Raw genomic sequence first — 26,769 nt, 5'->3', positions numbered from 1 at the left:
GAAGATTGCGGCTGACCCCTCCCATCCTGCCAATAGTCTGTTTAATCTTCTCCCCTCTGGAAAGCGGTACAGGGCTATTATGTCCAAAACATCACGTCACCTCCACAGTTTTCTCCCCCAAGCAATAGCCCTCCTAAATAACTCTTAAACTTGGACACCATTGCACTTTCATTTTATTTAACACTGCACTATCTCCATTCCTATTAATTTATTGCTCATAATGGTACTGTTTGTCCTTTGTCCTATTGTGTTTTTGTCTTTCTGTTTTACTGTGTGTTGCCTGCATGGAGAAGAACAAATCAAATTCCTAGTATCTGTATACATGGCGAAATAAAGTTGAAGGCTATGACATAAAACCGGAAAACAGATCGTTCTGGAGACTAGACTTCATAAAAACTAGCCTACAAGTATGGATTCCTGCAGGGACCTCTTTGCACTTCTTTGCTGAATCAGATTAATCAGTTATTAGAACTGCTTGCGATGGTTGAACATGAACGAGAATTTATCAGGTGATGTTAATAATTGTAAGCTAATGTATCGTAATGCAAATGTTAGAATGGGTGTTAAAGATCCCATGGCATGAAAATTTCACTTTCTGAATTTTTTTAACATTAATGTGAGTTCCCCTAGCCTACCTATGATCCCCCAGGAGCTAGAAATTTCGTTGGGTGTAAAACAAGCGCCGCTTTTTGAAAAAACGAAGCTCAGACGCGCCGTTTTGGAATTTTCCCCGTATGTCGTCATAAGGGGAGATTCTACCTCCCCTTTCTTTGCCTTGCCAGCCCAGAGAATTCGGCCCGCCAATGAGCTATGACTGTGCGAGCGTCACATGTGTGTGAGTGTGTGTGTGTATGATTACTAGGGGTGAAACGGATCAGTGTGTCCACGGTTCGGTTCAGATAACCGTTTTGGGCCTCGGTTTCGGATACGGTTCGGATTAGGATCATGTCCGTGATAGTAAAAAGGCGGACTTTTTTTTGACGGAGGGTTTGGGGGAGAAACACAAAAATGAATGAGACCCACAGGCTATTTGCAATGTGTTAATTGACTGCAATCAGACAACTTGCAAGGCTTTTTTGTGCAATAAATGTTCCCCTAAATGCATTTGAAAACATGGTGCACTGACACATGTAAGGGATAACGGCCGACGAGGCTTAGAACTCTGGCGACGAGCGCAGCATGAAGCCAGAGTTGCCTCTACCTGTCCATTATTTCCATCGAACCGGTCGACCTCGAAGGCCGTTATCCCGCTTATCACCCGTTTGTATTTATCTCCCGTATATTTAGAATATAATTGTATCAATCACTTTCTTTAAATTTAGGAATCGTGCGCTTGAACTTCAGAAAACAACCTATTACAGCTACCTCATTGGCTCGGGCAGCACTGGAGAGAATGCATTCCGCTGGGTCCTAAACACCCTTTTGTATCGGACGTAGGCTACAGTCGGCAAAATACGCTACATAAGGCAATGCCTTCATGAAACCGAAATCCGCGGATCTCCAGAATGCTCCGAACTGTGGTAAACGAACCGAACGGATTCGGATACAATTCGAATCCGCTGCAGGCCTAATGATTACACACATTGTAACACAAGTGTAGTACACTTTTGGCTTTAGTTTGTAGTACACACACTAAAGCCAACACACACCGGCGCCGAAGAAGCGTGTCAAAAAGAACGCCCCAATTATTTTGAACGTACAAGCCCACACAGGCGCCGGCTAGACCTGCGGCAACGTGCCGCGCCGCCCCACTAGGCTTCACGCAACTGTTCTATTCCCTAGCGTCGCCGCCCCTGAAAAAGCATTTTTTTTAAGCTGTTTGGTACACCCCGGCTTGATATGAGGTCCTGTACATATAGAGATTGTTGATGCACTAGATGAAGAATACCACAATGCAAAAGGAATGAGCAATGAAAGTAAATAAAGTATGTAAAGTGACTAAACCGTAAACAAAGTGTTTGACAGTACATGAAGTAACTATGAATTAATGTGACTATCATTGTAAGCACAAACAGAGGATCATTGGCATCAGGGCCATATATGTAGTCATACAACAATTGGTATAATGTTATGGTAGCCTTGCCTATACCGACTAAGTTTGTTGATCTGCTGCTTTCAAAACATATCACAACGGTGCTGCAGCGCGCCGCTTCCTATTAGTGCTAGGGGCGGCAATTGACCCGCGTGAAATGCGCACCCCTGTGCTTCGGCCACGGTGTGTGGCCGGCTTGACACGTTGGTTCTTTGACGTCTCTGGTAATTCCTCAACGGGACTGTAGTTGGGGTCGTATCAGCCATCGTTGAGCCCCGCTGCCCGCTGCCGCGAGGCACCATCGCCACAAGACACCACCGCCCGGCAGCGGGCAACGGGCAGCGGGGAGCCGGCAGCGGGGAGCGCGCAGTTCAGTCTACTTCAGATCGATGTGGAAGTGGAAGAACCAGAGACGTCAGAGAAACCAACGCAGTCGTTTGGGATACATAATATCGTCTGGAGGCGCACACAACTTTTGGCTGTGATAATATATATTATATGATATAGATATCTATGAAATAGATATAATATGATATTATGGAGCTCCAGGACTCCAAAGGCTGTGTGGCCTAGCCATTGCGATACATCCACTGTAAAGAGAGCGCATGGTACCGTGGCAGCATGCTGCTCAGGGCCACACCCCCCACCCTCCTTGACCCACCCTTTCTCCTCCTCATTTGCATTAAAGCTACAGACACCGAAACTGTGCGTTTAGGGAAAGCTCAATGTGCGACTGGCTCGTAGTGGCTATAATTCTGCACCACGGCTGAATTTCGGGAACTTCTTCAAATACTGTGTTAGGGGCCCATTAATATCTACATTAAAGAATCCAAAAAAGTAGCATGCCTCGGGACCTTTAAGTTTGCCTCTTAGTGCTTAATGCAAGTTCACTTTAATCTATCAATGAAATGGGCAGCCATTGTTGTGACGTGAACTCAGAGGACTCGGGTAGCTCTACTTCCGCACGAAACTCCGAGCGAAAACTCCGACCCAACAGAGTGTTCAAAGCACTGTCCTCCGAGCTTAAGGTCCGAACCTCCCGGAAACTCTGACCGTTTTGAAGGCGGCTTCATGTACTGTCCACCAGAGCCATGGGAGGCTGCTCTGGACCATAATAGAGTGGTGAAGTCACGCCATGGGAGCTATGAGATCGAAAAATATGAATGGGTTACGTTAAGTGTCGTACTATTGTACGCCCTTACTCATCGTGTCCATTAGAGGGCAGTGTTGACTTTACCTTTGACACCTACACTACCTGTTCCGGTGTCTGAGTTACACGTGATGATGCCAAGGAGAGTGGCAGCACAGCTGCGTTACTCCCGCCTGTCGATACAATAAATATGCCTACAAGGCTAAAGGTAAAATGTGTCTGATGAGAGTTCGATTTCATCTCCACTGCAACGCACTAAGCTCATCCGGTTACAATGGAGAGAAAGTAATTATTTTACTTTATATGCCCTGGATAAAACATGTTGTTTGTGGATTTAAATGATAATTTGTCATGCAAAGAAAACTAAACATTTTGAAGTTTGATAATGTTAAAAAATATAATTTAAATCCACAAACAACATATGTGTAATGCGGGGCATATAAAGACTGCGACCAGAAGATAATTACTTTCTCTCCATTGAAACCCATACATATTTTCGATCTCATAGGTCCCACGGGCTCCCTGGAAGGGGCGTGACTTTGCCACTCTATGTCACAGTGGGCGGAGGCCAACGCGGAAGTGATAACAGACTGAAGCCCCCTGTAAACCATGGACCTAGCTGTAAACTTGTGTTGGTCATCGTTGTTACTAAAGTGAACACTAGTGAAATAGTTAGCACACTTGTTCTTTAAGACAGCAGAAAACGTTGGAGACTTTGTGATCACCTCCTTGCAGATATCGTTTGAAACAGTTAAGGTAAGTAATACTAGTTAGACGAGTTAAACCTTCGAGTTAGATCTTCTGGGTTCTATACAGGCCCCATACAGATGCCAGATAATACCGTTTTATTATAGACATAATAATATTTTATTTCTAGGGAGATAGTCGCAGTTTTGATGTTGCATTGTAGACGTTGTAACGGACCTGTTCTATGTTCATAATTAGAGAGGTGTTGAAACAGGGTTTGCGTCTAGTTTTGATGACTTATGGTGTGTTCCTGAATCCTCGGACGCCAGCCTTCCGAGTTGCGTTTGACGTCACTTCCGGTCTCGGAGCATTCATAGCGTTCCTGTTCTTCTTTGTGATGGTGGCATGAAATTGGCTAGTCGTTGTTTATTGTTAGCTACATTAGCCTCTTTAGCAAACCTGCCCGAAAACAAACAACACAACTTTACATTGTATTGCATGCACAGCAAGACCATGGAATGTATAAATTGGTGACCGGAATAAAGTAGCAATGTAATCAAGTGTGTAAGAGCATTTAAAATCGACATTAAGATGACCTACGAGGTACAAATACAAAAAAAAAAATCTCCTCACTGGCGCAGCCATTTTGTTGAGAGCGTCATCACTGCTGGTTTATGCTGCTGCTATCCATTTGGATGGTACGCCGGTACGAACGACCAGCTTTAGCGAGAACGTGACGTATTTCCCTTGCTTCCAGTTTGTCATTTGTGTTTCTGTCGAGCCACGAGGGGGAGTATTAGCAGGCAGGGCTCTACACTAACTTTTTTTTTCAGGATCACTCGTGCCCCTAAGCAAAAAAAATTAGGAGCACAGAAAAAAATAATGGGGGCACAATAGGTTTTTGTTTAGAACATTTATTACAGCACTAACTTACTAAAGCAAAATGAAGACAAATAAATAGACAAGATTACATTTAGGCTACACAAAACAGCACCAATTTTGGCTTTCACCGTACCAGGGTTATTGGGCTGGGTGCGATTTATATAGAAATTGGGACAGCGAGAATGCCTAGTGGACTCGATGTGTTTCACCACAGAATCGCGTTTCAGATTAGGGTTCCCCGTTATAAACAGAGGAGCCTGCCATTGCCGATGGGGCTTCCTTACAAAATGTAAAGAACATTTTCATGTTCTTAGCATCATAAACTAGCCACCCGAAATCCTTCAACCAGTCGGGGGTTGAATTTGTAGACTTTATCGTCTACAGTAACAGCATTAACTTTCTCCACGCAGTCTATTCATAATATTGTAATGACCACGGATGAGGCAGTGAATGAAGTATTGATTAGACAGCGATTTAGATACCTAATAAACTGATGGAACACACAAGACTGGTAACCATAGCAACGTAGGTAAACAAACCCTGCTAAACCCTCCCGTAGCGCTCCCCGCGCTACGGCCATCCGGAGGCGCACAGAGCTTTTGGCCGTGATATTATATATACAATACAATAATATTATATTATATACTATTCTATATAGAGCTCTGGGAGTCGCAAACGGCAACAATCACTTTCTCCTCCATGCTGCGGTTCACCCCGGACTGCACTGCAGGGAACGGTTGGCCGGTTGAAAACTGATTGGCTGTTACGTTACGCACGTCACTCAGTGGCCACACTGTTGAACACTGATTGGCTGTCATCACGCGAATGTCGCGGCAAAGTTTAAATATTTCAATCCACCTGAAATCCACGTGAACGCGCTCGCCCGTGCCGGGCAAAAGTGTCGCGCTGCAAATGGAATCGCTGCTATGTATGGAATCGTTTCGCCCCTTCGCGTTTGGTGTGAACGCACAGTATAGTGCGCTGTGGCGAAGTCACTCGCACGCGTGCTCCTGTTTTGTGCCCTGGTAGCTAGGGCTGTCAACGAATATTCGAAGTTCGAATATTTGTTCGAAATGTATCCAAAAACGAGAATTCGAACGTGAAAATTAATATTCGAATGTGAAAAAACACTCCCGCGGTACAAGCGCCTCTATCTGCTTTGTGAATGAGCCTCTGTCGGTTCCCGATGTCCCTCATAATATTCGAATGTGAAAAAACACTCCCGCGGTACAAGCGCCTAACTGCTTTGTGAATGAGCCTCTGTCTGTTCGCGATGTCCCTCGTTTTAAAGTAAGGAAATGCCCAGCAGGAAGCCGCCGCCCACCAGCACTCTCAACGAGATGGCAAACATAGAACACATAGTGTACAAAGTAATCTGATAGGCTACAGCGTAATCTGATTAGGCTACTACTGTACGTGCATGTGCGCGGGAAGTTTCAACAAACCACTGCACTGTACAGTGTAATCTGTAACTGTAGTTACTGTACGTACTGTACGTGATCTGATACTGTACGTACTGTACGCACACATACCCGGGAAATGTAAACAAATCACAGCAACGCAAAAAACAAAAACAGCTACGTCATGATTATATGTGAAAAACCGTTATCAGATGAAAAATGGCTGAAAATACAGAACACGTCGCGGCTGCATCAGAGTCGGGGAGGGAGATCATAACCCCCCGCAACCTTACAAGTGCCGTGTGGAGGTTTTTTGGCTTTTGGGCTCAGCGGGGAAAAATTGTTGAGCCAAGGCATAAGGTGATTTGCAAGCTGTGCAAAGTCGAATTGGCCTACCACTCGACAACCAGCAACATGCGGGCACATCTGTCCACGGCGCACCCGGGTGAGCTTGAGAGCGGACCAACGGCCAAACAGCCCCGGCTCGATTATTTTCTGAAGCCCGCTGCCACAGGCTCGTTGGCCGCACCGAGACAGGAGGCCATCACTGAAAAGTTGGTGAAATTCGTCTGTAAAGGCATGAGGCCAATAAGTGTGGTGGAGGACGTGGCATTTAAAGAGTTCTGCCGAGAGATGGAGCCCAGATACCACGTCCCTAGCCGTGGGACTGTGACATCGCGGATCGCGGACCTGTACAAGAGAACTGTAGACCAACTCAAGCTGTCACTGCAGGGGAAGGACGTGGCTCTTACCACGGACGGGTGGACCTCATTATCGACGGCATCATATGTCACAGCCACGGCCCACTGGATCAACGAAGACTGGGAGATCTTAAACAGCGTGCTCCAAACCAAAGAGCTGAAGGTCAGCCACACTGCAGAGAATGTGGGCCAATGTCTTGCAGAGATCCTGTGTGTTTATGGCCTGAAGGAGTCTGTAATTTGTGTCACCACTGACAATGCCACCAATTACATAAACATGGTTGAAAAACATCTGGAAATGGTTAATATACCATGTGTGGCACACACAATCAACCTGGCTGTACGGAAAGGGCTGGCGGTCAGAGGCATTGAAATCCCCATCGCTAGGCTGAAAGTGGCGGCTGCACATTTCAGCAAATCCTCAGCAGACAGCTACCTCCTCCAGCAAAAACAAGAGCTCCTTGGGTTGAAGGCTCAGAAGCTCATTAATGACTGCCCAACGCGCTGGAACAGCACGTACGATATGGTTTGCAGAGCATCAGCGCAGCAAGCGGCCGTGTCTGCCGTCATCTTTGATAAGAAGCTGTCTCGAATGGAGCTGTCGATGAGCGAATGGTCCATAATGGAGAAGGTGAGCTTCTTAAATAGTAGGCCTACTGCCTATCGTGAATGCAAAGCTGTTGTAATAAGCATACAGTGTGTCCAAACATGTATGGATTATAATCAATATAATAACATATAATATTATAATAGGCCTATAATTTTATAATAATTATAATCACCTATATTTTATTTAGGCTACTTTTATAGGCCTAGGTCTATTTAGCCTACCTTATTTATATATATATATATATATATATATATATATATGGTGACGCCAATGGCCTATGTTTTATTTACTTGTTCATTGCAGGTGCAAGAGATCCTGAAACCATTCAAAGTGGCGACGGAAGCGCTGTCTACGGATGCCTATCCAACAGCGTCGGCTGTCTTGCCAATCATTCATGTTCTGCTTGCACAGCTCAAGCGAACGCCAAGCGAAGAAGAACCGCCAGCGCTGCTTGAGATGAAGGCAAAAATAGCGACGGATCTCAAGAAGCGATATGGCGAGGAAAGGGTCGCACGTAGGCTTTTGAACAAGGCCAGTTATCTGGATCCTCGTTTCCACCAACTCCGTCATTTGGAAGAGGACCAGAAACGGCAGGTGCATCTGGCAGTTTTGGAGGAGATGAAGGCAAATGTGGGAGGAGGGAGGGATGAGGCTCCCGAAAGACCACGCGAGCAGCAACCCAAATCTGCGTTGACGGCCATGGAGAGTCTCTTCGGTGGTGTGTGCGACACCCGCCCAAACCAGGAGCAGGACATCAGTCTGCTGCTCCAAAAAGAGATGTCCATGTATGAGCAGGAATCCCCCATACCCCCTCAAGAAAATCCACTCATGTGGTGGAAAACGTCGGGCGGCAGATACCCTCACATTGCCCAGATGGCAAAAAAATACCTCTCTATCCCCGGTTCTTCAGTGCGCTCGGAGCGCGTCTTTTCCTCCGCTGGCAACATTGTAAACAAAAAGAGATCAGCCTTGGCACCCTCCAACGTAGACTATCTGGTCTTTTTGGCGAATAACTTGTGAGCGCGACGGTGGCAATGCACTAATATGACAGAGTAAATTGCAGTCATTTGTTTTGTTTGTTTTTTTCGCTGTTTTTTGTTTTAAGAATGTTAGAAGCCAGCTTGTTTTCGTTTAAGTGCTTCAATTTTAAGGACGTGTTTGTAAAAGTTTGTGATTTTTTAAATTGTAGGATATTATTACTATTACTATATGTTCACTTGCTCGGAGCGCTCCTTCTCGTTAAAAAATATATATTGCGCAGAGTTTAGGTTGGAGAACGGGACATTGATTGTTGTTAACTTCTTTGTTAAGCACTATTTTGTTAACGTTGTAAATGTGTTTAAATAAATTATCAATGATGTAGGCCTATCTTTGGGTTGTTTTGTCCCGGGTTCGAATTAGGCTATAACTTATAACACCAAGCAAGCCGCTCTCGCTGTGTAGGGCAAATTGTGGACTGAGCATGCAAGCCAATTTCATTACTGCATAGGGTGGGTTAGGTGCAAGTAGGCTATATCTGGAATTCCCCAAACCGATTTATTTGGTTTCTGCGGGGGGGGGAAATAAATCCTGCGACACACTTAGCAAACAATAAGGCAGTGAGGCGCAGTTGTCCATCTTAGTTAAATTGTCTCACATTCAAAAAGCCCTTTCCCACTCCGCAGATGACGGGGAAGCAGTGCTGCTTGCGATGATCGTTCTTATAGCCTAATGTTTTTTTTTTCATTGAGAATAACCCAGCAGTTTAGCCACGGTTGCACTACATTACAAAATCTTATAGCCTACGTCAGGGGTGCCCAACCAGTCGATCGCGGTCTACCAGTAGATCGCCGACAGATCCCAAGTCGATCGCGAGGGGTGAAGAAAAAAAAAAAAAAGTTTTTTTTTTTTTTTTTTTTTTTTTAAATGAAATTAAATTTGCGCGGGACATATACGCGCGGTAGCGCATGTGCTGTTAACAGCAGTTGAAAGCCGTCAACAGTAGTTACACACTCCTAAACGTTGGCATGGCTGAGGGGAAACAAGCTAAGACCTACCATTTTCACCCTGAGTGGGAGGAAGATTATTGATTATCGTTGAGAAGGTGCCGTGCGCAGACGGAATGAAACCCCCACTGAAGTCCGTAGGTTCACGATACAAGCCCCCCCTCCCCCGTCAACAATTGTTCTCTACCCCCCCCCCCCCCCCCCCCGGCTTGAAGGTAGGTTTGCTGGTAGATCTCGGGAGGTTGGCTACTTGAAAAGTAGATCTTGGGTCAAAAAAGGTTGGGCACCCCTGGCCTACGTTCATCATTTTTGTTCCTGTCGATTTCAATTGGTTGTCTGTGCAAGACAACAGACATGGACATTTATTCTTTCTTATTCACAACTGTTCTGAGCTGGACTTACACAGGCTATGCCATTCAATAAGCATCCGAAGTAGAGCTCAGGGAGCTAGTAGTCTGGCTGGTGAAAGCTGCTATAACGCAATGTTCTCGGCAAAGTCCGAGACAGCTTTTTTTTCATGAATCCGAACGGTGCGTAGTGCTGGCCCTTTCGCTGGCATGGTGGAAGACGTAGGCGACATGCATTTTTTTCTTTATCGATTTTAATAGGCCTTCTCGATAAATGGTAAGCAAAGCAAGGAACGTTACCACTAGCATACTTTGTAACATTCAGAAGCGGGCGTCTTCTTCAGATTACTATAGTTTGCGCGCTTGCAGGTGTGGTGGTGAAATGCAAGCGATACAAAGTTGTGGCTTTTCATGATTAGGCCTTCACGTTACTGGGCTGTTTATAGGATATATATACCCCCTTATTTGAACCATGGTTTTGTCGCATTATTGACATATTGACGGCAACTGCGTAAAATAGGCAACCAGATATTCGAATAGTTCGAATTCGTGATTTTTTTCCAAACGAACATTCGAATGTCATTTTTGAGCAATTTTGACAGCCCTACTGGTAGCAGGCTATTCATCATTAGCAACATAGCCTCTTTGCCAAACCAGCTTGAAAACACAACTTTAAATTGAATTGCACACAAAGCAAGACCGTGCGATGCATAAATTGGTGACCGGATTAAAGCAGCAATGAAATCATGTGTGTAAGAGCATTTAAAAATGACATTAAAACCTCCAACGTGCTAGGTGCTACAAATACAAAGAAAATGCATCTCAACCCCCATTAACGAGGGGCGCAGCCATCTTCTTTGCGAGTTATACAGCTCTACTCGCTCTACTTTGAAAGCGACGAGATCCTACGACTAAAAGGGGGTGTGCCTCAGTTGAATGCCGCAAGAAAGCTCGGAGATTTGCAACTTACCACTTGCACGTACCGGCGTACCATCCAAATGGATAGCAGCATCAGATTTTCGAAAGATGAAGAGAAAAAGGGGGCCTGCCTTCAAGAAATGTTGCAAGAAAGCTGGGAGATCTTCTACGTTCGACTCGGAAGTCTGGCGTTCGAGGATTACCTGTACATCTACTCATCTTATCCAACTCAACCAGAGCATCGCAAAGACTCAGAGCCTGGCCAGCACGTAATACAGGTTAAAATTAGGGATGCACCGATCCGCTTCTTTCACCTCCGATACCGATACCGATATCTGAGGTTTAGTATCGGCCGATACCGATCCGATACCGATATAGAAAAACAGGGCGAAATTATGGCTACAAACTAAGTTTCATTGAGGGGAAAAGACTGGGATCATGAGACTTGAATTTTTTGAGGTGCTTTATAAGGTTTGTGGTATTAAAGCTAGAAGGTTTAGTACCACCCCTCGGGACATTTACTTTGCATATGTTGCATGTAGCCGTGGAGCTTGCTGGCTTAGGTAAAGTGAAATAGCTCCAGATAGCAGATCCTTTTGCTTGCTCCATTTTGCAATCACTGTAGGCTCCGCACGGCGTGTTGCTTGTTTATGACGTCACTCACAGCGCACAGCATAGAAACTGAATAGATCAGCCAATAGATAGATAGATACACTTTTATTAATCCCGTGAGAACATTTTCGTGGGAAATTCAATTATCAAAGCAGCAAGGTAGTAGGAATAGGATTCAAGTATGTACATAAACGTAAAAAAAAAAAAATATATATATATATATATATATATATATATATATATTTTTTTTTTTAAATATGGATCGGCCCATTTGTCACCGATACCCGATCTGGAAATGTCTTCAATATCGGTACCGATAACGATACAAATATCGGATCGGTGCATCCCTAGTTAAAATGTAGGTTAAACTAGTAGTGAGCACGGGCTATGTTTGCATGGCATTGCAGCATATGTCTATTTTGCATATTTTTAGTGCAGTGGGTAGACGGTGCGTTCCCACCAAACGCGAAGGGGCGACAAGACTCCATACAAAGTCAACGTAGAGACACGAATCAGGCGAATCTTTCGCGTGAGAAAACCTGCGACAAGTTTTGATTTGTCAAGCGACACTTCGCCCTGCACAGGCAAGCACGTTCACGAGGATTTGCCGCGACATTCGCATGATGACAGCCAATCTGCGTTCAACAGCGTGGCCAATGAGTGAGACATGCATAACGTAACAGCCAATCAGCGTTCAACCGGCCAACCGTTCCCTGTAGTGCAGTCCGGGGTGAACCGCACCATGTAGGAGAAAGTGATTGTTGCCGTTTGCGACTCCCGAAGCTCTATATATAATGGTATATAATATAATTGTATACATAATATCGCAGCCAAAAGCTCTGTGCGCCTCCGGATGGGCGTAGCGCGGGGAGCTCTCGTAGGGATTGGGCTTTGCGGGGTTTGTTTACCGGCGTTGCTATGGTTACCGGTCTTCTTTGTTCCAACGGTTTATTAGGTATTTAATAAATCGCTGTCTAATCAATACTTCATTCACTGCCTCTTCCATGGTCTATCAGGGCTCCAGACTAACTTTTTCCATGGGTTCACTGGTGCGCCAACATTTTTAATTTGGGTGCACCAGCACGTATTTATGGTGCACCCAAGTTGTGAGTTGTTGAGAGGGGGGGGGGGGGGGCGTTGGACCGTGCCTGCCTTGCGCTGAGTTGTTGAGGGGGGTGACAGCGTCTGGGCCCCCGGGCAGCTGCACCGGTTGCACCGTCGATATTTACGCCACTGATTAATAATATTTTGACCATTACATAAATGCCTTCAGTAAGACCTGGGGGGTATACCACGAACCTCGCTGAACATACCCAGGCTTTCTTGGGAAAACTTGGCTCGACAGAGCCGCAACTCGCAATCAGAGTTAAATGGTACCACGACGCTCACTTTAGATTCAATTAGTTGAACCAGGTTTTCCGCTTTAGGTCAATGCGCGTTCACATAAAAGGGGCGTTTCTCGCGTCATTTGACTCACCCTTATGCAAAATAAATCGTGCGAGAGCGGTGTATTTCATCCAAGGCGAGCAGTGTGTTATAATGAACTCCTACGAAGAATTCAAAGTTCAAATCACAGCCACGGGGAACACGGTTGCCCATAATATGGCTAGGGTGGCGTGCTGGTAAAAAAATCTGCATATTGTCTAAAAAATATTATGTATCATCATCCCTTTTACCCCCATATATGTGGGGCCCCATGTTTGCTCCTACGAACATGGGGCCAAGTCAAAATAAATATAAAATATTATTCAATGTGGTAAGTTGTAAGCATCCATTTGAATAATTTCAGGTGAATCTAGCCTATGATTTGGTTTTCCGACTATGGAGGTGTAACCCTCTAACAATTCTCACAGCTATAATATGAATTTGTAGAATAAAAAATGCCTAGGCCTAATTGTGTCACTGACATAGCGGTTATATAAGGGATAATGGACAACACGGCACTGGACTATAGGTTAATGTACGTTGTACGTGCGGGGCCACCTTCGAACTTGAAACACAGACACACTGCGCAACACTAGCAGCGTTTACATGGCACATCTGATCCGCATAGATGTCTATGCGGAATAGATCTGTTCCTAAAATGTGATCCCCTACTGTAAACCTGGCAGTAACACAAGTGTCCGTTATGTCTCTTGCGCATACCTTTCACATCTCTGGACCGGCGGCGACATAATGGACGTCTTATCACTATTTGGCATTGTGAATTTGATTTTAATGAAAGCACAGCAGGAGAGAGCTTTTCTCTGCCTGCTCCTTCAATTAAGAAGGAGGACAGCACAGCTAAGTCTGATCTTTATATTTACCCCCACCTTCGCCGCAAACAAGAGGAATTTGAATGCGAGTCCGCAGCCAAGACTGGTGGGAGAGAGTGGTCTCTCCAAGTTAAGAAGTATTTTAACGTTCAGCCTGCAAAAGTACAAGTAGTAGCCTACTCATTTACAGTTATCTCGGACACCGAGGGACACTACGATACGCGAACATTTCATTAATAAACACATCTATGTCCCGCCGCTTAGCAACCGGACACGCTTACCGGACTACTTGCGAACGAAGACGTGAATCAGGCAATAAATCCACTTTCCTTGACAGCGGTTAAGTTCGGTGTGTATAAAAGTACCAACGGAGCTCAGTGGACCAATTGCGAACTACTGCAGCTGCTCCCCAATCTGTTCGGAATAAGTGTATACATGTCGATTAAAACGGACTACACCACCTCTTCTATTCGGCATATAATTCTATGCCGAACAGATAATTGTATTCCGAATGAGTGTCTTTGTGTAGCATTGACTACATACGGTCCAACAAGGAGGATCAAATAACGAATACCCTCTGATGAGAATCTGTATCTCTCATAAAGAATATCGTCAGACAATGCCGAGGGATCGGTTCTCTCCCGAAAAACCCTCTGTCTCCGGAGAGACGCCTGTACGATAAGTGCGCCGAGGTCCACCGGAACACCCACAAATGGTGACGCCATTATCGGAGGAGGGGCTAGGAAGCTGCGCACGCCGATATAAGTAGCCGATCTCCGGGTAGACTAAGCTGAAAAGCTGCTCCCGACCAGGTTTGGTTGCGAGCGTAAGTCACCATGGTGATACAGCGACGCTTAAAGAGATCGACTTTCGTGGTACAGCTAACCCAGGCTTTCAGCTCAACATACCTCGCTAACCCTCTAATCGAGCTTCGTAGTACAGGCCACTGGATTGGGCTTCACGGGTTTGTTTACCGGCGTTGCTATGGTTACCGGTCTTGCGTGTTCCAACGGTTTATTAGGTATCTAATAAATCGCTGTCTAATAGTTCATTCACTGCCTCTTCCGTGGTCATTAAAATATTATGAATAGACTGCCCTGTAAAAAAATAAATAAATAATAATAATAATAATTATACCAGATAAATGTTCAGTCGCACCGGTGCGCCCAAATACAATATTTGGAATATTTACATGTGACTGCATACAAATGTGTCCACAGACATGGTAACTAACGTATGATAGTAAGCATTATTGGCCCTTAACACTAATATTCAGAAAAAACACTGCCTCAAAAGGCTATTGGCTTAAGCAATACAAGTAGAGGCATATACTTGAACTTTACACCCTGAACTTTTAAACGTTGCAAAAGTGCAAAAACATAATTATATATTTATGTGGCATTCAGTCCAATGCTGAAAATATATCTGTGGCATTCAGTAGGCCAATGCTGTGGTAAAGTGTGTAAAGTATGACCAAGTGTTTCTTTCTGTTCAATCGATCGAACGTTATCAATCCCCTGTAGGAGAAATTTGTTAATGTTTGTCCCTATAAAACAATAATGGCAAAAAAAAAAATACAAAACCTGACGGTAACTGCCGCTTTTCCACCGCACATGTAGCTCGACTCGACTCGACACGACTCGACTCGACACGGTAGCAGCACGGGTCGTTTTCCACCGCAAATAGTACCTCCTGGACGTGGGCGGGGTCGGCTGCGCGAAAGGGCCGTGACGTATTTTTGTACGCGACGCAAACAACACCTGCGCAACCCACACATGGACAGAACCCACATAACAACAATGGAGGACATCGATAACATTACTATTATTAGCTGGCATGTTGAAGAAGTTGAAGAAGTGGAATATGTTGGCTGCGGCGCTGCTATGGCTGTTACCAGCATGGTTGCCATGCCGCTCTCGTGACTTCGTCACACTCTCTGGCCAATCAGTGGCCGGCCGTCTGCCGACGTCACATTTTAGCATCGGCTCAGCCGCTTGGAACCTAGAGCGAGGCGGTACTAGAAAAAGCAGCCACTTCAGGTACCAGATACCATGTTTTCGCGGTGGAAACGCCAAATATGCGAGCTGAGTCGAGTCGAGCTGGTACCATGCAGTGGAAAAGCGGCATTAGTAAGTCAAACCGTCCAATCTGAAGGCTCTACTTAACCACTCCCCCTACTCAGTTCCACCAATGCAAAGCGAACCAAACTGAGTAGGGGAGGGCGTAGCCTAACTAGTTTGTGGACGACCCAGAGAAACACAACGCAAATTCAATGTGAACATGTATGAGGTAGCGGCTTTTGAAATTCCGCCACACATTTTTTAAAAGTGTATCAAAAAGAGGGCATGTCCGGGCAAAAGAGTACGTCTGGTTACCCTACGTACGGGAAACCCATTTGATTCCTACATGTAACACTGTTAAATAGCGGCCCAAATTGGTGGGCGCTATCCTGGTAATTTCTCTGCATGAGAAATACGAAGTGTGGTGGCGTGTGAGCGTGTGCATGGGTTGAATTGCGTGTGTCTCACGCCGAATGCGTGAGACACGGCAGCGAAGCGGCTGTGTTCCGGCAGCGAACCTGCTGTGTTCCGTACTGCAATCCCCACTGGAAGCGGCACGGACACGTTCCGACAGATGGCTCAAGACGTGCATAATTATAATAAGTATTCATACAATATTATTCACAATATATATTCAAACCATATATATTATAATATACATTATAATATATATATATATATACATACATAGGCCTACCTTATAATCAACCATACACATTACCCATTAAATACGGTAGACCTATGATTTGTAGATGTCATGGCAACGTCCATTCGCGACACTGGACTTGCGAGGCATCGACGCGGACTTTCAATTCTTCTTTGCCACTGATTAGCTATTAATACCATATTATAGATGGACTGTATAATATTACAATACCCTGTGAATTGCATAAGGATCGATGTGAGCTCATGAATATTCATGCGCAAAGGCAAACTGATTGGCTGTAGTCGTGTTCTGAGACACGGCAGCGAACCGGCAACTTTCAGAAATAGAAGAGGCAAGTATCGTAAACGAAGTGCCGGTTTGGGGACGGTTCCGTGCCGTGCCGGTGCCGTATCCAGTGGAATAGCCTACGTTCACTTTAATGGTTTCTATTATTTTCGGCGAGCGATTCGCTGCCGTGCCGCTTCCGTGCCGATTCCAGTGGAAATTGGCCTTAATGGTTGTGGAATTGTGCAGCTCCGTATAACGAATGTATTAAATATGCAAATTTCATCGGACCTGACTGGAAAGTATTACCCGACACAGTGGAGGACGTACGTTCATGAAATTGTGTTCGCCCATTAACAGATCCAAGCTGATGTTATCCCAGCATTGTCAAACCTACACAAACAAAAAAGGTCTTAATTGTCTTCGTCAGGGTCTTAATGGTCTGCGTCACAGTCTTAATGGTCTGACAGGTTCTTCATGGTCTGCGTCAGGGTCTTAATGGTCTGTTAGGGTCTTAATGGTCTGACTGGGTCTTATTGGTCGGCTTTAGGCTTGGCACCCGTAAAATGCTGCTCGCAGCTTTAATTATTATAATATATTTTTATTATTAACTTGCACTGTTTTAGTTTCTTTTTATGAATTACTTTATTTCATTATAAATATTTATTATTGTGATCTATGCTGCCATTATTATTATTTTTATTTTGTCTTATAAAAGTTATGTATACAAATATTTCGACTTTATCTTGTATTGTTTCTACGGCTGGAACCAAGCCTAAGATGTGTCCTGTTGTGTACAATAAGATGGATTCAAAGTAATTCGAAATTCTGATTCTGCGTACACCTGGCTTGTAGATGTGGCTCTTGAGTGTTACATGTATGTCTTGTACACCTGGCTCTCATTGAGAGTGTTACTAGTATGCCTTGTACACCTGGCTGTCATTAGGGCTGGCCCGAATGCCATTTTTCAGGCTTTGAATACTTGTTGGTTTTTCCGAGCGAATATTCGAATACTCGTTCCAGAAAAACACACCATCAAAAACAACATTAACAATCCCTATATACTCCCTGGAACCGATTTTGACAGTATCTGCATATTTTGTTGAAGATTTAATAGCTTTTGAACGTTAATTAGTAGGCCTAAGTAAGTTGGAGTTACTTAGTTATTCCCCGTGGAAGCGAACAGCTGTTGTACCGTACCAAATCAGCTGTCCTCTGCCATCTCAGCCCTTGCGGGAGCTTTTCAATTAATTCTGGAACGTGCATCTTTTCAGGGAATTTGTAAAATAAATCCATAACAACTACCGAATATTGATTGTCTTATGTGTCCATATTATATCCATTATATTGACCGGGTATTCGCAAGACGCTCACGCTCTGCAGCAAGCCAGTCACAGTTGATTGGCGCGGCGCTGTACAGCGAACGTAAACAAACTAAGCTAAGGTTAGCATTTCACTAAGCATTTCTTTTCCTCCCGAGATCCCGCTAATGATGTTATAAAGTAAAGGGAAACAAGATATCTATTCTTCCTCCACCTCTCTCGCTTCTCTGCTTGGTGTCGCTTATAGTTTGCCTCCCTCGCTCTGGTAACGTCACGTAGGCCTACGTGTAACAACGAAGCTCCAAATACTGATTTAAGCTTCGAATACTAATTTTCCGAGTATTCGAATATTCGAATAATTCGGGCCAGCCCTAGCTGTCATAGAGTATTACATGAATGCCTTGTACACCTGGCTGTCATTGAGTATTACATGAATAACTTGGGTTTCTGTGTCAACAGCAAATGTTAACGTGAGGGAGCTGACCTTTTATTATAATGTCGTGTTTAGCGTTGTCGCTCTAATAGACTTGTTTTCCCCTTTCTTCAGAATCTGCCACTAGAGATATGACTCTACAGTGGAAAGCCGTGGCCGTGTTCCTTTATGGGGAGATTGGCATTGTTATCCTGCTATGTTTGCCCTTTATTTCTGCTACAAGGTAAGGTGTGTGTGTGTGTGTGTGTGTGTGTGTGTGTGTGTGTGTGTGTGTGTGTGTTTCTTAGTTTGATCAATTGTGTATGATTTATCACTTGGTTATGAATCTTATTGTGTGGTTATCATATGTTACAGATGGCAGAGCATATTCAAGCTGAACATTTGGAACAGTGTGGCGAGGTTCTGGAACAAGGGGTTTCTGGCCATGATCATCTTTCTTATTGTTCTCTTCCTTGGTAAGAAACCAATCAGATTTTTCATAGGTCCCCAGTTCTCTGAATGAGTGAGTGGCAGTGCTTTGTCACTGTTTATTGGATTATATAATCCATTCTTAAAATGTATCCATATGTCAGCCATGGGATTTTTAGCCACCGCTGCTACAACTTCAGTCCATCGTGCTCGGCAAAGAGTGATGTGTGTTAATCAGAGATGCCATGTCCCCTTAGCATTGTTCACTATATCTGTCATCAACACCATGATTAATTTCACCTCTTTGGAGAGCATGGTAACTCTGCCTTTTTTGCACGGTACTTATACCGGTGCATCAGATTGGTTGACATCAAGGAACAGTTAACCTTGTTGGTTTATATCCAATTGTTGGTTGCCATGACCTAACCACTGACGTTCAATGGAAATGTAGCGGATGGTCTTGACGAATCTTGTCCTTTGATTGTTGCCGTTTTGTTGTAATTTGTTTTACTACTGGTATTGCTTTGAGAAAACGTTCCTGTACAAACAAATGTTGCATTACGTCATGTTAAAGTTGTATATTTCCATTATTTGTCCCTTCAGACGCCGTGCGAGAAGTTAGGAAGTACTCCAACATGGAGCCTGGCAGAGATCCAAAGGTTGGCGCGGTCCGGTATGACCACGTGTACATGAAGCTCTTTGGAGCCCAGCGGAACCTTTACATCTCTGGCTTCTCGCTCTTCCTCTGGCTGTGAGTCTAGACCACTGAAACAAACCCACCCATCCTAACGCTTCCATGTTTAGCTTTACCCATCATCACTGAAAGACATCTTCAGTTCCTCTTTCCTCTTCTTAAGGACGGTATTTACAACTGGACTTTAATATGTTGGATACTTTTTTAAATTCTGCTTATTATTCACCGTACACTGCTCAGTGTTTCCCCCAGTACTGTATGGTTAAGGCCTTAACAACAGTAGGGCCCCGCCTTTACTACCAATGTAAAAAAAAGGGTTAGGGTTAGATTAAAAAAGAAAGAATATATATATATATATATATATATATATATATATATATATATATATATATATATATATATATACAGTATGTTTTTTAATAAATATTTTTTAATTATTATGCAATAACAAAGTGCAAAACACTCTTAGGGAAAGAAAACATACTTCTATCAAGTACAAAAATTAAAGATTAAATATAACCGCAAGAGGTGATTAACGGGGTCCGAACAAAATTAAAAGTCAAGAACACACTAATGGAAGATATATATATATGACAATTAATTATGAAGGAAAGATGTTGATGAAGATGTTCCACTTAATGCAATACTGTGCCTCGGCTTTCAGGTGAGCTGCAAAGCAATGGCCGAATGTCATGTTCAGCTTGTTCATAATACTTTTATCAGGATTCGAACTCTCAACCTAAGGATCACCTGTACAAGGCATTATCCCATTGAGCCACTGATAAACCTGAACTGCAGCCTCATTCACATGGTCAAAATGTCTATTGATGAGCATAAAACATCCAGAAACCTCCCAAGCACACATTTCTCAAGTGAATTAAGGGCTTTCTTAAAAGCATATTCCTGAAAAATCTTTGAGATTTTTGGGAAATTAAACCTTGATAGTCAAGAACACTAACGGAAGAAATATAAATATGACAGACTTAATTATGAAGGAAAAACGGTTAACGAAGAAGTTCCCCTAATGCCATACTGTGTCTTGGCAGTCAGATTTGTGGAAACGAATGAGTCGGAATGTTGATTGCCTGATGAATTTCTCATCAGGAACACTGTTCAATGTTGTGTTTCTTAAATGACTGGCAATGACAGAATGTCATGTTCAGCTTGTTCATAATGCTCTAAACAGGATTCGAACTCTCAAGCTAAGGATCACCAGTACAAGGCATTATCCTGTTGAGGCACTGACATTCCTGAACTGCATAAAGCCTCATTCACTTGGTGAAAATGTCTATTGATAAGCACACAACATCAAGAAAACTCCAAGCACACATTTCACAAGAGATTTAAGGGCTTTCTTAAAAGAGCACAGATCTGAAAATTTGCACTGTTAATGGTATCCACCTAATAATAGCCGTATGCTAGTTATACAATAAGAAAATGCTCATATAGGCAAAATGGGTTGAGACTGTGGAAGTTTGACTTTTCTATGAAATTGTGGGAAAAGTAAACATTTTTAGATCAGAAGACCAGGGTGAAAAAGATGCATCTGATTTTAGAGATTAACATTATGAAAGAATTTTGAGTCCAGGTCAATCTGGTGAGGAGAAATAAGCCTAATTCATTCTTTTTTACAATACCACAATACCTTTGGGTGCAGGACCACAAATGTGGGTTCATGGGTAGTGGGGGTTATTGGTAACCATACCTGAACATTTCAAGAGTTTTAGATTTACGGTATAGGCTGCAGTAGGACTTTTACAGAATTTGAGGGAAAAAAAACACGTTACAGAAACAATAGGGGACCATGCAGCTTCGCTGCTCGGACCCCTAATAATGCATCGGTAATACTGTACAAAACAATAGTCGTGCCATAAAGCTTTTTGAATGGAATTGAAACGACGGCATCAGGTGGTTGTATATATTATTGCGAACTGGAACCCTCACCGAAGACCCCCTGCTCCTTGAACACTTTGACTAAGTCATTAGTCAAAACACAAAACACTGGAAACACTGCTGCTGGACTGGTGTATCCATTTTTTGCTATTCTGTGTATTTGTTTTATTTGTATGTAATATTCCTGTGTAAAAGGTTACCATGGTGTATCGATTTACATAGTTTATGTTTAATATCACCTGGCTTTCAGGTGTTTAGGCTTTATGGTAGTTTGTTTAGTATTTCCCAGTGCATTGTCTCAAGCTTTTCAGTGCTCAGTTTAATCCTGCATTTCTCTGTGTGCAGGACAATAAAATACTTAAACTTGAACCAAAACAGCAAATCATATCCAGCGAATGATATCCAATAACAATGCGACACACCGGAAATATTAAAGCCAAATATGACAATGGACATGTGATATTTTGCAGGGTGGTGAGGCGAATGGTCACCCTAATAAACCAGCTGGCCACATTGCACCTCACCTCCGCCGCCCTCCAGATACAGGCCGACAGCAATAACCAGGCAGTCATAAAGAACATGGAGAACAATGAGCTTCTAAAACAAGTAAGGCGGTATACATTTATCCTGGTGAACGTCTAATAGCTAAAGATTTTCCCAGTCAGACCCGTTCTTGATGCATGTTGGTTGGATGACTAGAGCTGGTTGATCTTTGAAAAAAACGTAAGCACAATTGTTTTGGGCGATATTTAATTGGTTAAACAATCATAAAGACAATTCCTCATTGATATTAAGGGAAAATAATGTTTTTATTGTAATTTTTGAAGAGAATGCTTGAATATCTAGAGATCGCCCAGATCGTAATCCTGATCTGAATAATTCAACCGACCATTTATGCTGATGACTATATGTGATTCAGACCCTGACTGAAGGGAAGGGGGATAAGTCTACCACAGAGGGCAGGGAGCAGTTGAAGAAAGAGGTGGAGATGCTTAAAGAAGAATTAAAGACCTCAGGCGAAGGTCAGTACACACATGCACACATCTAGTCCCTGGCATGTGTTTTTCAGCTCTTTGTCATTACGCTATGAGTCTGGATAGCGACGCAGATGCTGAAAGTTGGTAAGTGGCTGTAAATGTGTGGCTGAGATTTCAACCACGTTTCCTTCTCAGCGCTGAAGGAGTCCCAGTCAGATGCCGAGGCGGTGAAGAGACAGTCAGACGGATTGGCCAGAGAGTATGATAGCCTTCTGAATAAGCACCAACTGCTACAGGTGACTGACACCCGACACAGGGCCTCTGCCATCCACCCACCCACTGATATTAAGCTTCTGACCTTTCCTAACCAAAGTATCCGTTAGACGAAATAACAAATTACAAGTCACAGCAAACTTGTTTAAAACCAATAATCCTATCATAACACTACTTGATCCATTATATTAGGTTTGAATGCTTTTACGTAGAGAGCGTAATCGCCTCTATTCATTAAATCTTGATCTGCTGGAAAACGCTGAAAATTCACCCTACTCCGTCCTCGTAAGGTCATCAGAATTCTATTACTTCCACCAGCCACCTACGGATTAACAAACAACATTTGTGTCTCTTTATTCTTTACCAGAACACTGAGGACAGTGAAGACAAAAAGGACAACTAGTTTTGATGGACACTGGCTTCAATGCAAACGTTACAACAATATGACCAACGAACCATATGATCCAACACACGACGTCTTGGGTCAAGAGAATCAAAAATCCAACCATTATCATCTTGGACGCAGAGCTACCGTGCATGATATTGTTTTCCCTGGCATAAGATAACAATTGAGCGGAACGATTGCATTCTGTGATGCGATGGCTCTTGCTGTTATGAAGTACAATTAGTATAATGCTGGGATAAGGGCGAGCCTGGCCTGTTAGGCAGTGTTCACACTGATACATCCAAATAAATCTGAGAGTTTCTTGGACCATTTAACCAAGGTCTGATGCTAGAGCACTTGTGACGAGATACGGTGTCTCATTCTATTTATTTTTGTCATATAACCTTTATATATTGGCATCATAGTTCACAAGGCTTGATTTACTATAAAAAAGGCCAGGGCCTAGTTTCCCGATAACGATGGATCTTCGCTCGTACGATCATTCTCACGATGGATCTTGCGAACCATCGTGAATTTCTTTGGACCGTTTCCCGAAACTCCTAACATGAACGCGCGTTCACTGCACTCACAACGTTCGTAGGTTTGTAACTGTTACACAGTGCTGAAATGGGCTCCGTACTGAGGGAGACGCAGGAATGTCGCAGAAAATGGGGTTAAAAAGCGTTAAAATATCTCCCCATCAAGGCCAACAGCAGAATAGCCTACGAAAAGAATAGACTGCAATCATTTGAATGCTAAAGATATTAAAACACAATTGATTAGGCCTAGGCCGACATATGTATTGGTCCTAATCCTGAATGCACTGTGCGTACATTTTTTCACGGCATTTTCCCCGCTTCCATAATACAAAAATCAAAAATAGCTTGTGTGACAACTAGGTGTTGATTTCTGAAACATGCTTTGCGCAGCAAAGAGAGTCGACTTTATCTGATTCCGCATAACGTTTCATTGATTGGCGCGCACTCTCTCGTTACATTTAAAATGCAACGTTCCATTCATTCATTTGCATTCAAACGCAGAGGCTAGGCATTGACACACAGCTATTGCTGTCCCGATTAGGAGAGCTTGGTCTAGATCCTGCCCATATTGTTGGGCAGGAAGTAGGCTATAGTTCTTTTTACGCTGCCAAGCCGGTTCGGTCGCAACTTGGCACGCCCGGCGATTTCACCTTCTTATCTCAAGTTTCCTGTGTAAAACCGAGGGGGTCAACCCCCCAGCGTCACGACGCAGGCTTTCTTGGTTCACTGGAGAAGGCAGGGCTGCGCACGGAGTCCAGACCTCTTTAGAATAATTTGTATTATTGCATACTCCCGAATGTTAAACATTTTTTATGAATGCAATAATGAGTTCACGACTGAGTGTAGACTACAACTTACTTCATCTCAGCCTCACCGAAGCGCCTGCAGTGTTTAATGCAAACAATCGCAACAAAAAACGCCTGCAGAAATTATCCGACACCCGCTGGTCTCCTAGTAGCCTAAGTCTTCTGTCATTGATCAATATGAAGACATTTTAACCACGATGGTTGAATTAAAATCAGAGGGAGACAGCAAGTGCAGCTCGAAAGCGACCTCCCACACAAGAGAGATGGAATCATTTGATTTTATTATATGCCATGTGATGTGGCGTTTGATCGTTACATTTCGACTGTGCATGTATTTTTGGAATTTAAAATTGCTGCAATAAATTATGTTGTTGTTGACAACATGTCTCTATCTTTGCTGTTTAAATCTAACAGTAGTCTATGAGTAATATATCGGCGGTAACCACTGTTTTTGGTTGCGAAATTGTGCCAGCTGGGCATTCCGTGGTATTGGATGTGTTTTAATAAAACATATCCAATACACGGAATGTCCGCTGGTGACGCCACTGAGGCTATAGTAGTCTAACGATGCTCTTAGCATCCTACGAGTACCCCTGGAGTCCTCGTTAGGTACGAGCGTTTTCACGACGTTCGTTACCAAATATGCTTTCGGGAAACGGTGTGAAAACTGTACGATGCTCGTACGACGCACTTCACGATCCACTTAGGCTAACGATGCTTTCGGGAACTGGGCCGAGGGCTGAAGTTTTATGTTATTGAAGCAATTCTTTTGCTACTTAATTATCTTTGGCGAAAACCTGTTGCGTTTATCCATGTTAACCCACTGTGAACTATGCAATGGCAATTCTTTTTACCTGATTTTCCACGGCTTGAAAAAGTCTTACTATGATGTATTTTGTATCCAATGTATTTTTTTATCCCAAATTCAACATGCTGTATTTGAAAATGTATATTTTTATTTAATTCTTATTTTATATATATATATATTAAATAGAATGAGACATTTCAGACATTGTGTTTTTATTAATATTCATAGCCTCCCTCTAGTTTTCAGTATTGTAAAAAATGACATCATATTGAAAGAAATATGAGCACTGCCTTTGAAGTTAGAAAAAAGTTAAGCAATTTGTTACACATAACGATTGTGAATAAATTTAATATCACATGAGTCAGTGGCTGTATGAGTGAAATGATCTCTCTGACTATCTCTGTCAGACCATTGATGAAAGGGCATAGGTTTTATATTTTGCTTTTTCTCCCCTCGCCCCTTTTTAATCATTTAATTAACAGATTGAGATTTAATTAGCTAATTACCGATTGATCATCGTCCTTTTGTATATTCAGTTGTGACACTGCGTCTGGACTACATTTTGTGTGTGTGTGTGTGGGGGGGGGGGGGTTGAAGAAAAAGTCTTTAAATGTATTACCTCAAGAGTAACGCTTAAAAAATATCAAAAGTAAGGAATATTTTTAATGTTATGGAAATACCTGTAACTACACTTTGTAACTATATGAATAATAAGACAATATTTAATATAATGGGAACCCTTGTTACTGTCGTGGCAATTCCATCAGATATTGCGTCTAATGGCCGGTTCAGACTACACGATTCTCAGACATTCCTCCACGATTTAACATGTCAGACTATACGATCTCGGAGCCAGGAAAATCGGGCCTTGTCGTAAGACCGGCCACACTACAAGATTCGAGGGTGCGATGCTCTCTACTTTGTATCATTCACGTTTGCAAGATATTTTGAACGATTTAGACCTAACATAAATGCTTTTTACATTTTTGTCATAAAGGTTCAAATAGTTTTTATATCTGCTCAATGCGGCAATTCCTCACAGTAGTTGCGTTGCGCGTGACATGAACTATACAAAGTAGACGCAGCAACAACGTAGCCTAGCAACAAAGCAATCAAACAATGGATCCCGAGTACCTAGCACTAGGCATTATGCTGGCGTTCCCCTGCACAGAGACGAAAAAGAAGAAAAGATTGTGGACTCGTTCTTGGGTTGAAAATGCAGGGACGTTGCTGCCACATTTCCACCAAAGTTGTCTCCATTATATTGCTCCATTTCTATCGTTTTCTTTATTAGCATTCTTCTTGTTATTGATCGCATTCATTTTTGCAGTAGTTACTCCTACTCAGCGTAGTGCAGTGAAGTCAGTTGGTAAACACTGCGCGTGAGCTCCAGCTGGGCCCTGTACCACGAAGCACGCTTAGAGGGTTAGCGAGGTATCCGAATGTCTTCTACTTCCGGAAAGATTTTGAGTAAGCATCGCTAGCTTACTAGACGTACTCAACCGCCCCAGAATGCACTGCGTCTATTCAAAAGAACAGTGGAAGCAATGGCGCTACGCCTTTACCCAGCTAATAAGCTTGGGTCCAAAACCAAAATTTCTAAGCGTATACAGTAAATATTCCCATTCTATTTGGTCAAAGGCTTTCTCAGCATCTAAAGA

General features: G+C 43.2%; 1 protein-coding gene across 1 annotated transcript; it reads left to right on the top strand.

Moving 5' to 3' along the window:
* The first annotated feature begins 3,750 nt into the window (after positions 1–3,750).
* bcap29 (B cell receptor associated protein 29) lies at positions 3,751–25,670 on the top strand. Its single transcript, XM_056611922.1, has 8 exons — positions 3,751–3,938; positions 18,440–18,548; positions 18,680–18,780; positions 19,337–19,484; positions 21,791–21,926; positions 22,240–22,342; positions 22,493–22,593; positions 22,938–25,670. Exons 2-8 carry the CDS (start codon positions 18,457–18,459, stop codon positions 22,971–22,973), a joined length of 717 nt encoding a protein of 238 aa, XP_056467897.1. The 5' UTR covers positions 3,751–3,938; positions 18,440–18,456; the 3' UTR covers positions 22,974–25,670.
* The last annotated feature ends 1,099 nt before the right edge of the window (positions 25,671–26,769 follow it).

The sequence above is a fragment of the Gadus chalcogrammus genome, chromosome 16, assembly GCF_026213295.1.
Source record: "Gadus chalcogrammus isolate NIFS_2021 chromosome 16, NIFS_Gcha_1.0, whole genome shotgun sequence".
Lineage (NCBI taxonomy): Eukaryota > Metazoa > Chordata > Actinopteri > Gadiformes > Gadidae > Gadus > Gadus chalcogrammus.
The sequence above is the reverse complement of the archived record's forward strand: the minus strand, read 5'-3'. Positions and strand labels throughout refer to the sequence as shown.